This window comes from Uloborus diversus, chromosome 6, assembly GCF_026930045.1.
Source record: "Uloborus diversus isolate 005 chromosome 6, Udiv.v.3.1, whole genome shotgun sequence".
NCBI classification, from domain to species: Eukaryota; Metazoa; Arthropoda; class Arachnida; order Araneae; family Uloboridae; genus Uloborus; species Uloborus diversus.
Window position 1 is genome coordinate 131819081 of NC_072736.1, and position 14474 is coordinate 131833554.

The 14474-nt window shown below is 30.9% G+C and overlaps 1 protein-coding gene across 1 annotated transcript in view; it reads left to right on the plus strand.

Moving 5' to 3' along the window:
• LOC129223743 (WD repeat-containing protein 3-like) overlaps window positions 1-14474 on the plus strand; it is a 73803-nt gene that overhangs the window by 37886 nt on the left and 21443 nt on the right. Inside the window, exons 9-14 of the mRNA XM_054858101.1 lie at window positions 4389-4521; window positions 5556-5746; window positions 9922-10021; window positions 10339-10440; window positions 12478-12563; window positions 13533-13601. Of these exons, the coding sequence (XP_054714076.1) occupies window positions 4389-4521; window positions 5556-5746; window positions 9922-10021; window positions 10339-10440; window positions 12478-12563; window positions 13533-13601 (681 nt within the window). The remainder of the gene's footprint in view (window positions 1-4388; window positions 4522-5555; window positions 5747-9921; window positions 10022-10338; window positions 10441-12477; window positions 12564-13532; window positions 13602-14474) is intronic.

A 14474-nucleotide genomic window follows, 5' to 3' on the forward strand; every position in this document is an offset into this window, starting at 1 on the left:
TATTGTTTTATGCATTTCAGATTATTTTATTCAAATTATTTCTCTTATTGACCAATAAACTGAATCAGAAGTCAATTTTATTTAAGTTATATTCATTGGTGCTACTTTCCAGTGCTGAGGACAGATTTCTGTCTTTAAAAAAAAAAAAAAAAATCAGCTAGTTAAAGGAAAATAACCTTTCAATTTAAAAGCTGATATCCATTCGCTATTTTTTTAAAGACAGAATTCTGTCTTCTGTACTGAAAAGTGGCACCCACAGTCATAGTCAAATCTTTTTCAACCCTGACAGGGGAGAAGTGCAGTTTAGTTGCATTTTGAATAAATAAAGAATTTTAAAGGAGAAGTTTAAGACTAAGTATATCCAATGAAAAGTTTGAAGAGCAAGCTATATTAGATAAACATTCTGGAAACTTGATCTTGTTCATCATTCAAATAACAAAGATTTTAAAGTTCCTCAAACACCATAAAAAGCAGTACCCAAATCGATAGACTTCATACAGAGTCTATGAATGAAGTGTACTGTTTTGGATAGCAATAGTATAAAGTATTTGAAAAAAAAAAGAATTCTTAAAAACTCCTTATTTGCTTTAAAAAGGCCTTATTTCTTATATTATTATTGCTAAAACCCTTCATATTACTTGTGCTTTGAGCTGATACCTGATTTCTTTTGCCAATTCTTTTACTTTTTGAGCCCTAGATATACCTACCAATATGTACGGTTTTACTGTCCAATGTATAGTTTTTCTTCCTGTTGTACAGTATAAGTGCAAAAATCGTACTCTTTTTTACGAATTTTTACCAGTTACAATGTTCTTTGTAAACAAAACTAAATTTTAATCATGAGCCTTGATTAAAACTCATCTTTACATGTGTTAATACACCAGGAGAACCTGACCTTTGTCTGTTGTGTGTCTTACACGTCCTCTAAGTTCAAATGAGCCACTCATGATCAAGTTTAGCTTTAACTCAATGAACAAGGTTATCACATTATACTAAAGGAAGTACCAAGATCTAAAATATTGACTGAGGGATATACTTTTTCAAATGAGTTAACTCACGAGTCAGACCGTTTTGAAACCCTTAAAAAGTACTTGAAAAAAAGTTAATTTTCAACTCCTTGAAAAAGTTTTAAATGCTAATATAGTGCTTGAATTTTGTAGCAATTTCTTAAATTATGCTTAAATTTGTTTAATCAAACATTTCATCTTGCAGATTTCATCATCAAATATGTACGTTGAGGAATGTTAATTCCCACGTTTCGGATTGCAATTCTTTTGCATCTTGCAAATATACATAGTTAGAATCGTTTTAACATTTGTTCCCTTAGATTAGCTTATTTTTATTTTATTTTTATTTTAATGATAGTTAAATTAATTTATTTTTCAAAATGTTCATGTAATTTTGTTTCAAACTACCTTTTCTTTTAGTGAGACTTCCCCCTCCCCCAGACCCCAACGTGAGTTCGCTGAAACATTTTTTTTCCTACTACAGTTTATTTTTACTTTCTTCTATATGTAATATATAGAAGAAAGTATTGGATTCGTGCAAATTTTCGAATTTCGAATTTTGACGGATTCGAACGTTTTGAGGTGTGCTGAGTCCATTTCGACCATTTTTGGAAAATGTCTGTCTGTCTGTGTGTGTATGTGTGTCACGTCTGTGTGTGACCAGTTTTTTGTGGCCGCTCTACAGCAAAAACTACCGCATGAAATTGAACGAAATTTGGTACACATATGTGCCCCTATGTGAACTTGTGCCCATTGGTTTTTGGCACCAATTCCTCCAAGGGGGGTGGAGCAATGGGACGTTTTTTGAGTTACACCTGCTTGCTATTCCTCAGGAAGTAACTGGCGGAATCAAACAAAATTTGGTCCATATGTTGCCATTAACAGGAACAGGTGCTGATTCAATTTTGGTGTCAATAACTCAAACGGGGGTTGAGCTGTAGAACGTTTTTTGTCGTCAATTGTGACTGCTGTATCTCAAGAAATAATGAACGGAATGAAAGAAAAATTTATCGGCAAGTAGCCCTTAGTGGGTATAAGAACTGATTTTATTTTGGTGTCAACAGCTAAAAAGGGGGGTAGCGCAATCGCCCGTTCTGTTTTTCCATTGTGAGTGCCCTATCTCAAGAAGTAATGCTACGTTCTGGTTGAAATTTGGAATATATGTGAATCCATATGTAAACAGGCTTTGGTTCAATTTTGACGCCAATCGCTCCAAGAGGTGTTGATTTTTTTTTTTTTTTGCAGATAAAAATATTTTTATTAGTGCAACAATAAGAAAGATAAATTGTAATAGATTGTCGTCTGCGTATTTCTCGTGATTTTAATTGTATGGAGATGATAGGAAATATTATCTCAATGATTTAAAATTTTTAACTGTTGCCATCTTGCGTTTGTTAACAAATAAAATATTTGTAATTAATTCAAGCAAGGTTTTTAAAATAACTTTCAATTTTTGCTCTTTGCTTTGCTCTTGCAATAATTCAGACATTGGGATGGTCGTCAAGTTTTTGCATGTGTAATTTTGTTTTTGTTGGGAATATTGCTTCCTCGTCAAGCATGGGGAGGGATCAGAAAAAAAAAAGAAAAATAGAAGAAAATTTCGTGATGGCCACAACATACTAGTTGAACTGGTTTTCAAGCAAAAACAACTTGGATAAATAAATCCTGTACCTATGTGCTAAAAAGTAAAAAAAGAAATAATGTCAAAAAGCACAATTTGCAGATAACTGTAGAACACCTGTTTCAGCATTAGAAGGAATGCCTTTTTCAATGCAAAAGAAATGAGCTCATGTCGGAAAGACATCCAAAGCTCATTTCTTTTGCATTGAAATAGGCATTCCATGTTACGCCGTAACACATGTCTGCAGTAATCTGCAATTTGTGCTTTTTAACGTTCTTATTTTTCTTTTTTAAAAAACAACTCTATTAACTAGATGTATATCAAGGTCACTGAATGAGGGTCATGTGTGTATAATGTGAAAGACTAAAATTCAAAAATGTTGATATTCATCAGTGGTTCACAAAAAATATTCTGACATTTGCAGATGTCTTTGCTATGCCATATCCTATTTGCCAGGATGTGATAGTTACCAGGTTTTGGGCTTTCACAGTGACATACATATACAGTGAAGCACCGTTTATACGTAACAAATAAATACCTTTGTGCTGAAAATTAGAACAGTTAGTAATCCAACGTTGTGCTTCACAACGTTGGATTACTAACTGTTCTAACCGTTTATACGTTTCTCTTTTGTATGTTTTTATCAATTATTCATTTTTTAAATTGGTCCCTGCAGAGTCTAATACATATTAAAGTGTACCTAGTATACGTTTTTTCATTTATACGCTTTTTTCATGCAGTCCCTTCAAAAACCTATAAACAGTGCTTCACTGTATGTGCAGTAGATTCTTGAAAATCCTTGGTAATTGGGGCTTGCTCCACCTCAGATTACTGAAAACTTGGATTATCCGAGAAATTCTTTCAGACAACGCAAATACATGGACATTTTACTTCCTTACACAATGAAATGAAAATATTATCTTTACAAAAACCTTATTGCTCAAATTTCAGTTTTGATTAGCTCTAAACAAATTTTGATTATTTTTTTTAACAATGTTTGAACATATATTTATGTATGTAAACTTGTAGGCAACCAAAAATTGCAGTCACACTTAATCCATGTTTATACTTTTTGTTGTGACATTTGTATCTGTGAATGCCTGTGCATGTATTTCACGACCAACATAAAAATGGTTAAAATTTGATGTATTCACACTTGTTTTTGATTGCAATTGGATATTCCACAAGGGCAGTTTATTTGTTCTTTGTAGCAAAACAATGTTTTAATTTTGAGCTATTTTTAGTATCAAGTTTATTATGTCGAAGATGTTTAATCCATCTCAAGTAGTCAATGAATATGTATATTGTGCCACTTGGCAAGTGTTGTTGACACTTAGGTAGTTAAGGAAGTTCTACAATAGAAAAATGTTTCCATTTTCGGATTTTAATGCAAATCATTTTTTAGCTATTAAAAATATACTTTAAAATATAAATAAAGCACCTCAAATTAAGCAAAACCTCGGGCTTTTGAGTTTTGGATTTTCGAGAATCCACTGTATAATGATTTTGTCTTAGAAAAGTTCCTCTGATACTTAAAATTGTGCATACTTACCATTAATGACTTTTACTGTCCAAACTCTTGCCATTGTTATTTTGTGCATCCCTGTACTTAATTTACATCATTCACTGAATTTCTTTGCTTTTCTGTTATCAAAGGAGAAAATAAATTATCTGAAGGAATGTATTTAAGTACTGAATTAATATCATAAGAAATTAATGTAATATTTCTGTTTAATAACTCTGAAGAAATTTTTTTTCAGAGAAAATGAAAATAGTGAAGAGGTTGACATATCAGTGTCCTTGGTTGATGAATTTCAAGCATTACAGTCCATCAGGATGGATGGGAAAATTGACTCTTTCTCTACGTATGTCAAAAATGATGACACTGCAATAGTAAGCATATAGTCCACAATTAAGTAGTTGTAAAACAGTATGAAAATATTACTTGGATAAAAATAGAAACTGTTACAAAAATGAAATATTACATACTCCCCTAGCAATTTGCATTTAAATAGCATTTTCACGCGGGACTGCAATATTTGGTCCGGAAAGGAACTGCAACATTTGCTCGTTATAACCGAGTGCTCATAAAAAGAGAGTTTGAAAATAATCATAAAATTCATCTTTTTTTTCGACATTTTAATCACTGTTCAGTACCAAATAAGCTTCGTTTTGAACTGTTAAAATGGTTCTTTCTTATGTCATTGTTTTTGAGAAATATACATATACACACATATATATTTTTAAAAAGTTGATTTACTCCACAAATTAAAAAAAAAGTGTTATCATTGCTTGTTCTCAGGATTTATGTTTTATCACTAACTTTGTTTGACATTGGAATCTTAAAGAAAATTTACCGAAATAGTATAAGCTGAGTTAGAAGTCGATAGATATTATACACATCACAAAAATATTGCTCCCGAAGCGGCTTTTGCTTGTTAAAAGAGTTATGCTCCCATAGACTTAACATTGTGCCAACCAAGTATTTCTGATTTCCTCGCTAAATCTGATTTATCGTTAAATCAGGGCTCGTTATAAGCAAGTTCGACTGTAATTGGAATATTTGCAACTAACAAGTATCGTAAATTTGGGGTATGTTCATTACTATAAATTGATTTCACTTTTCAAAAAAGGGTGGGGGGGGGGGGGTCTATAATCAATGGAGATGTTACTTTTCGGATTTTATGGTAGTTAATTTCTACTCTTCAATATGAGATTAGCAACTATTAAAGTATTGCAATGTATAAGTAGTAACACATCACTAGAGAGTTTGCAACATTGATCAGCCCTAATATACATTTCTGATCTCTTTGATTTTCAGAATGCTATATTAGGGGTCCTATACTGTATTATTTAATGCATAATAGCACATAATTTTTCTTGATGTAGGAAGTTTTACTTGATTATCAAGTTGTTTATTTTTTCAGATTGCTGCATTATTAAAAAACAACAGCATAGTTCAGTATATGCTTGATATAAAATCGAAAGATTCCACTGCTGTTTTATCTCATAGCATTTCATTGTCTGGTCATCGAAGTATTGTTAGAACTCTTAGTTATAGTACAGATAATTTATCTGTTTTATCTGCTGCAGAAGAATCTGTTAAAGTTTGGCGGACGTAAGTATTTTTTATTTTGAAACATGTTTCTCATTAGTACAACTGATTGATTTAAGAAATATTTCAACTGTGCAAATGATTTTCTAGATCAGCGGTTCCCAACCTTTTCCGTATTACGGCCCACCAGTTTGGTAAAACTACCAAATAAACCAGTAACCAGTAACTACCAAATAACTATACAAGTAATAATACTTTATAATGGAATGATAATGGAATGTATTAAGTTGTCTTAAAAAGTGGTTTTAGGATGCATTTACGCAATAGTTTAACTAACGAGTATTCGTCAAGTTAATTTCAATTTCTTGTATAATTTTCTTCAAATGAAATCCAATTCAGTAGATTTCATCTTCAATTTATGGGCAGTTCTCAAAAGGTGGGAACAAAAAAGTTAACTTTGAGCAATTTCAAAAATTTTCAAATTTGACATCAATTTTGCTTTTATTCTACAGCATGCATACCTAGAACACAATATATGAACATGAAAAGACAGCAGGTATTTGTAAAAATTGTTAATTAGCAAATTAAATCAGCTGTCTGTAGGTAACAGATTTTGGACATTGTTGTCCTGTAGGTAACGGATTTTGGACATCATCATAATGTAAGTTTCACCATTTTTGACAATTGTTAATCTGATTTTTAACTTTTCCAATGAAAATTTTATTTACTACTTTTTGAATTTTGAAATTTAATAATAAAGAGGATGTTAATGAAGTACTTGAATGGCTATACATACCGCTCTTAACATATAATAAAGTTTTGGAATGATTTTGAAGAAGTTGATGAAAGGTTTAAAAAAAAGCTTCATGGAAATAACTATACAAACTCGTAGCTTCTTTTATTAAATAACATTTGTATTTCTCTGGATTATTAACTTTCATTTCTGCAGATATTTTCCAAACTTAGAATGTACTTCTACCAGAACCTCACTTTTTGTTCTACTTCTAGGAGACATAATCTCGTGTGAGCATTAAACTTTGCAGTAAATCCTTTTGCAAATAGGTATTAAAAATCAATAATGACTTCAAAAAGCATATAAATACAAATTCCATAAAAGAACTTAATTAAATTGTTTAAAGCACTTTTTCAAAACATGTTGTTAATTCAAAAGGCTTACTATCTCTCAAATCTCAAGATAGAATGAAAATTACCAACTGATATTTGTTTACAAATCAACTGCAGACGATTTTTTTTAACTCTAAAAAATTAAAAATAAAAAAATTGCTAGCGCTGGTGATAAAGTCGCCAAAACTGGTGCAGTTGACAATAAACTACATTTGTCTTAACTGAAATTCCCCTCTGGTAACCTTTATCGTATACTGTGTTGTCGCCAATGGAGGTTTGCTTGGCGATTTCAGCGCAAAATGGCTTTTGTTACGAACATAACCAGCCATGTTTCTACTGTAATTTATGTATTGTTCAATGTGTAACGTATTAATTATGCAAAATACCAATGGATTAAAGAAGATAACATTATAATAACCTTTTTTATTGAGGTTAGAAGACAGTGGATCATCAAAAATTATGAATAAACGGACAGAATTATCGGCGTCAAGATCGTAACGCCATTTGGACATCTCACATGTATGTTTAAGAAAAATCATTTTTCTTCTAAGATACTGCATAAAAGCTTATGAAAACACTTTAAAACAATTAAAAATTGATTCTGAGGATCGATAAATACCTTTAAAACGAAAACATCATATACTTAGTTCTCAAATAATAGCATTGTAAAGATCGTAACTTTTGGACATACACCAAATTTCAAACTTACGTTTTTTTTAAATCGTTTACAAAGTAAATAATCTATCTTTACTTTTGTTATTTGTGTAAAATATTAACAAAAAGTTATTCAGTGTAAGATTCATACCTTTAATTTTTTCTTGAAACGTATGGAAATAATTAAAAAAAATTTTTTTTTAATGGTACATTTGCTCAGTTAACGTTTTGGTATGTCCAAAATTGTGCCTTTTAGCAAAGAAAATATTTTTTAAGGGCATTTGAAGAGCATTTTTTCCATAACTTATGTCAATTCTTGTCTCTATACAGTATTATAGTTTAACTCAAAAATTTTTGAGTTAATTAAAATGAAAGTTATTTGGTGTTGAAGCTTCAAAGTTGAGGTCTGTGTTTGTTCCCACCTTTTGAGAACTGCCCTTATGTGATGTTTTTTTGAAATGTATTCTTTATTGGCAAACAGCCACGGGGAGTTTTTGAGTAACGGTACGGTACGTCTCAATAGTGAATTTTCCCCAAAAAATATTTGACCCCAGGATTTATTTTGGCTTTTAGAATCTAGACTGATATCCACAGGTCAGTACTAAATTACTCGCGGCCCACTTCCCATGGGTTGGGAACCGCTACTCTAAATCAATGTTCATGATGCAAATGCTTTTCAAAAAACTTTGAAAAACATTGAAAAGTATATTTGGTTTTTGAATTTTGTGATTAAAAAGGTACATGAAAAAAAATGGTCAGAATTGTTTTACCCACCGTTTCTTGTAAAGCTTTTTTAAAACAATTTGTATATTCTAAAAATCCTATTTTTTTTTTGTGGATTTTTTTTTTTTTTTGAAGAACTGATGTCAAATTGAGTGCATTGATGAAATGAACTTACTTATGACTGAATTTTCAATGGATAACTCATTTATTAAAAATTTTATTTTTGAAAAGTTGGGGGGGGGGGTGCAAAAGTTGGAAGCTATTTTGGCATATGCTACCTTAAATATGCTTATTTTTTTTATTTTTAAGTTAATTAATTTTTATAAATTTGATTCAAGTTATTAAATAACTAAGCACAGCAATCAACGTCGTTATTTTTTGAATCTGCAGCTTCAAATTGTGATACTCTTTTGTCACATGTATCTTAAAACAATGTATTAGATCCCAAACTTTTATGGACACAAAAATCACAGCACTATAAAGCAATCAAGCATTGGGAAATATTTCATCATAAGTTTCCTGAAAATGCCATCATACATAACAATATTTTAAAATGAATTTTGAAATTAGTTCTGAACTTTTTTAAAATACTGATTATACTGCATTAGTTTTTATGATTTTAATATTATGCTTTTATTGTTGTTTAAGCTTAGTGGTTGCCAATTTCATCTTTACTGCCCACTATTAAAGATTGATTTTGAAGCTTTTTTGATATTGTGTAAAAAGTTTTGTCTAATGCTGAACCTCTAAAAGGAACTGCTACCAAATCAGCACTTATTATTTTATTTTTAAAAATAGCTCACACTTTCAAATTGTCTTAAATTGTGCTTGGAAAAGTTCATTTTGTCCTTCAAAAGTCCTTGACTACTCTTCGAAAAAAAAAATCCTATTTTGTGTACAAACCATTGTTTAACTGTCTTAGATTTTCAAAGTGTCTGTTGAATTCAGGTACCCTAATAAAATGTAATAAGTTGTCTTCATTACCTGAAACTCACAACCTGTTCTCAATTAGAACTTTGAGAACTCCCTACTCAAATTACTTCTTTGTAAACAAAGAGCAAATGTTACATTAAGCCTAAAAACATTAAAAAACTACTCTTTTAACAAAAACTTGAATTTTGCAGGTTTTTGAAATAACATTAATAAAAATCAGTAACTAACTATATTGTTATTAAATGTACAAGATGGATAATATTTGTTAAAGCAAAACTAGTCCTATTCATTTCTTTTTTAGTTATTTTCATGCTTCTTAAAGTTTTTTGATTCCAATTAATTTTTACTCTTGTAGAACTTGAGTCCTTTAACATAATGGGTATTTCTATTCTTCCTGCTGTAAAAAGAGTTAGTAGAAGTTGTAAATGAGAGAAGTTAAAGGGGTCAGTGATTTAGAGTGATGCTATTAAGTGATGAGCATAAAATGTACTTATTTCATAACTCTCAGCATCTTTCAACATTTACTGTTTGATGCCAAAAGTGAATTTAAAAAGGAAAAAAACAAACAAAACAGGAATTGAAAGTGTAAATAGGTTAATCTATGAATGTTGCTTTTTCAATAAATACATATGTTATATAAACACATCTAAATGAATTTGTAAATTGATTAGCAAAATACGAGGTTCACCCTGTCATACTTGTTTAGCTATGTATTTAGTATTTAATTATTTGTGTCAATTTCTTTATAATTTGTAGCATACTCTGTGTCATAATTTGAAGCAATAAAATTATTTTTTATTTAGCTTCCAGGAAGAGAAAAAGTGTACAAATACAATGAGTTCTAATTTTGCATTGAGCTCTGTTTTTGTTACTGGGAACAGTCATTGTATTATTGGAACAAAGGTAAATGAAAATTTTAACTAATAGTGTATTTAACTATTGTATAAGTACTTATTCCTGTAAGCCATAGTTTTCTTGGAAGTAAAGGTACTGGTGATTTTGTGAGCTGAAAATTTCGCGAATTTTTTATGAGCAGAACCGAAAGTTGATGATACATATCTAATTTAAGTATTACACAAGGCTTAAGTTTTTACGAATATAACAGGTTCCTGAAAATTGTGAAAATTAAAGCCTTACAAAAATAAATGCTTTTACAGTATTATAATTTTTTTCTTGAAACCAGTAACATAATGCTTTTTGTTTGTTTGTTTTAATTCTAGAACGGAAAGCTTGAAATTTTTGAAATTAATGCTAACTTGTTGTTAGAAAGTATATCAGCACACACTGGATCAATAAATTCTATTTCACTCTCTCCTGATCAGGTAAGTAAATTTAAAATAAGAATTTGCTATTATTTTCTATAATAATGATTTAATGTTTCAAAAAATGCTTTCATACTTTCAACAATTATCTCTTGGTTAATTTGTATTTTTTGAAATGTCTCATTGTGTGTATTATGCATATCTCTCTGATTGTCTGATATGTTGTTGTCGTGGCTTATCCTCAGACCGTCTGACGGAGTCAGACAAGGTCCTTAAGACCATTGACCCTTAAGAAATCCAATACCAGGAGGGGAGAGGAGTCAAGATCTTCCCCTACAAGTCCTAAGCAGCTCATGATATGTTCAGGAGATGCCTGCTGAGTTAGGCATTTTGTACAAATAGTAAAAACCCTCTCTTCTTCACAAAAGGAGAGACTTTTAATGTAACCACTTTTCAATCTTGAGATTAATAAAAAAAACTTATTAAAAAAAAATAATTTACTTTATTAAAACTACTTATTATTACTTAATTAAAACTACTTATTATTACTTTATTAATTTATTACTTATTATTACTTTATGAAAAAAAAAACTAAAATACAACTTGATAGAAAAATTTAAAGCAAGATGGATGTGTGTGTGGGGGGGCGCATTCTGAAGTTTTGCCCCACCTCGGAAACGTCCTAGATCCGGCACTGCAACCCTCTTTGGCCAATCATTAATATGCAAAAAATGCAAGTATGACATGTTCATGCGAATTATGCAATGATGTTATAACTAACTTGGTTTTTCTGTGTGTATGGAGAGTGAGGGTGGGGGTCGGCGGGAAACTTTCGCCCCAGGCACTGTTAGCTCTTTGAACGGCCCTGTGTCTAACCATTGCATCATAATTAATTTGTAATATGAATTCTTGGATAGCTACTTGACATTTAAAATTGTTGCAAGTATTTCTTCCTGGTGTTTTGAACATGTTAGATCACTGCTGTTAACAGTTGAATGATGCAGAATCAGTCAGTTGTTTAGAATGCTTTCAGTGAAAGTTATACCATGTCTGACAATTACAGGTTCAGAGGTATACAATCAGAGGTATAGGTTTTATTCTGTGGTCATTATATTTCATGAAACTTCACATACAGCTTTAGTAAAAATAATTTCACTGGCAGTCTTCTTGCTATGTCTAAAGTGTATTTTTTGTTACTAATGGTTATTCTTTAGTATGATGACTTGTGTTTGCAATTAAGTGATGAAACTTGCCAGAAATCATTCGCGGTTTCCACTTGAGAATTCTTTTAATGAAAGCTTTGCCATGTCTGATAATTTCATCATGTGTTGTAATACCAATTCTGGAATGACTATGGCAATTAGAATTGCTACACATGATTCACACTGGTCAAGTGTACATGTTGAGTCTCTACTTGTCAACAATTGCATGATGAAAAATGGCAAAAATCATTTGCGGTTTCCACTTGAAAATCCTTTCAGTGAAAGCTTTACCATGTCTGACAATTGCGTCAACATTAGAAGTATAGGTTTAATTCCGTAGAAAGTATGTTTCATGAAACCTCACACTAATGTCAAAATCAGAGGTAATGGTTTTTGTTCAGTGTTTGATTTAGTTTAAACAGATCATACAGATATCAAAGATGGCCACCTGGGGGAAGGGGTGGAGGTCATGGCGCAGACTTAGCCATTGAAATTTTTAGGGGGGTTGTTTTGAGGGGATTTTTCTCATTGTGGGAAGGGGCACTCCTGCAGATATGGTAGTGTCAACCTGGTGTGTCCAAATTATATATTTTGTTACTTAGTTATGCTTCAGTGTAATGACCAATGTTTTGCATTTAAGTGATGAAAATGATTAAAAAATATTTATTTTTTTTTACTAATATAAAAAAGATTTTACGAAATTGGCCAACTATCATGAAATACTTGTGTTTGACTTCATTGTATTGCAAGTAGTAGTTACCATTATTTAGATTTCTAGAGTGGTAGGCTCTTCTATTCATATCATTTGAAATCATGGTAATGTTATTGATTAATTATGTTTTTTTACGAGTCTATTCCTTATGAAGATAAAAACGTTTTCTGTGTTTGCTTACAGGATAAAATTGCAAGTGCTGGAAGTGACAAAGATGTTAAATTTTGGGATTTTGAATTGATTTCAGATGAACAATATTCTTCTTTTAAGTAAGTTATACAATGTATATTGGTTTACTGCATTTTTTAAAACTTTCTCATTAGTAATAAAGTCAAACCCCGCAATAACGAACCCTCAACTGACCAACTTGAGAGATCGCTATAGCCAAGGATTCACTACATCCGATTTTTCAAAAAAAAAAAAAAAAAAAGTTCTGAAATCGCCAAGATAGCAAGCTTTTGGATTCTGCCACTTTTTAGTCTACTATCGCAAAAATCCAAAAGATGTTAGTCTATAGTTTGAGTTGAAAAAAAAAATGTTCGAAGCATTGACAGCTAGCTGCTTTTGGGCACAATCGAAGGTTGAGGACTATTATCTTTTGTTTTTTCATCAATATCGGAAGACGAGACAACAGTCAAATTGTTCTCGTCAAAGGCTTTTGAATTATTTAGAAAATATCAAAGTTCATACAACACTGCTTTGTACATGCTCAAAGTCAAAAATTCTGTTCAAATTATTTGTTTGTATTTAATCCGCTTTTTAGATAGGGGTTTGTTTACGAATGATAATATGTCTTTCTCACATTTTCGCTAGAAAATCTTGAAATGATAGACATTTAGATCTCTATAGCCGATTCTCTCGCATTTGGGGATTATTACAAGCATCTGATATTGCATTAATGACATTTGACTTCAATTCGGACCATTTAAAAGGTTCGCTACACCAAAGGATCGCTATATTCCAGGTTCGCTATAGTAGCGTTAGACTGTACACTAATACTGTACTATCGCTACAAAAACAGGGAGAGAAATAAAACTCCCCCTTTTCCAATTTTAGTTAGTGCATTATATACATTATATTCAATCTCTTCTAAAATAAATTAGTTATAAATATTATTTTTTCCTCTTAAGACTGCACTAATAAGAATTTTGCATAAAATTAATACTTTAATATAGTGGTTTAAAATTTAAATGCACTTGTCTTTTTCTGAACAATAACTTTCATTGTCTTCTTGACAGAAAACGATTGTCATTGACACTAAAAAGAACTCTGAAAATGCCAGATGAAATACTTTGTTTGAAATACAGGTAATTTTTTTCTCTTTTGCTTTATGTCAAAGTAATAAACTTAATTAAACACTTGTTTTTATGGTTGTGTTCAAATCTACTTCTCAGATAACCGAAACGGTTAATTCCATGTCAGTTGAGGATTTCAGTGCTTAGTATCTATAGAGTTTTTCATATACAATCCACTACCGGGTGACTCTGTTAGACCATTTTTGGTTAGTGTCTAGTAAGCATGAGTTAACCGATTTGGCTGTTCAAACACGACCTATGTCTTAATCATAAGATTTATTAGAAATATTATTTCTCACCAAATAAACCTTTCTTTCAGGAAAAAATTTCATTATTAAACATATTTCAGTTTAAATATTGAAATATTAATCAATTTATCTAAAAGAAATTTTGTTGAAAAAATATTTATGGCTGCTTAATGTTGCTATTATTATTATTCCACTGATTGATTACCAATCAGTGGAATAAAATATAGCACTTTATTTGTTTTTGTTACATTTAGCAAAAATTTCAGTTATCCTGGTATTCCTGATTTTAAATATTTTGTCCTGATTTTTTTTCGTAACATAATTCTGAGTTAAAAAATTATTTATTTTAATTTATATTTTCCGATCATAACACATTGGTATCAGTGCTGCCCCAAAATTGCATGTATTGTACTAAAAAGGCAATTCCGCTCCATTTCCAATTTTCCGTTTCTGAAGGCAATTCCAATTTTTTCCGCTCCACTTTTAGATTTTGCTTAAATTTTGCAGCTAGGTTTGGACAAACCTGATGTTTGTTTATGCAATTGTCAGGGTTTGAAAATATGCTTGATTATCTCTATTTTGAACACCCATGGTACCAACCAAAAGTGTTCAGGTTACGTGGATGTTCATTATAGAG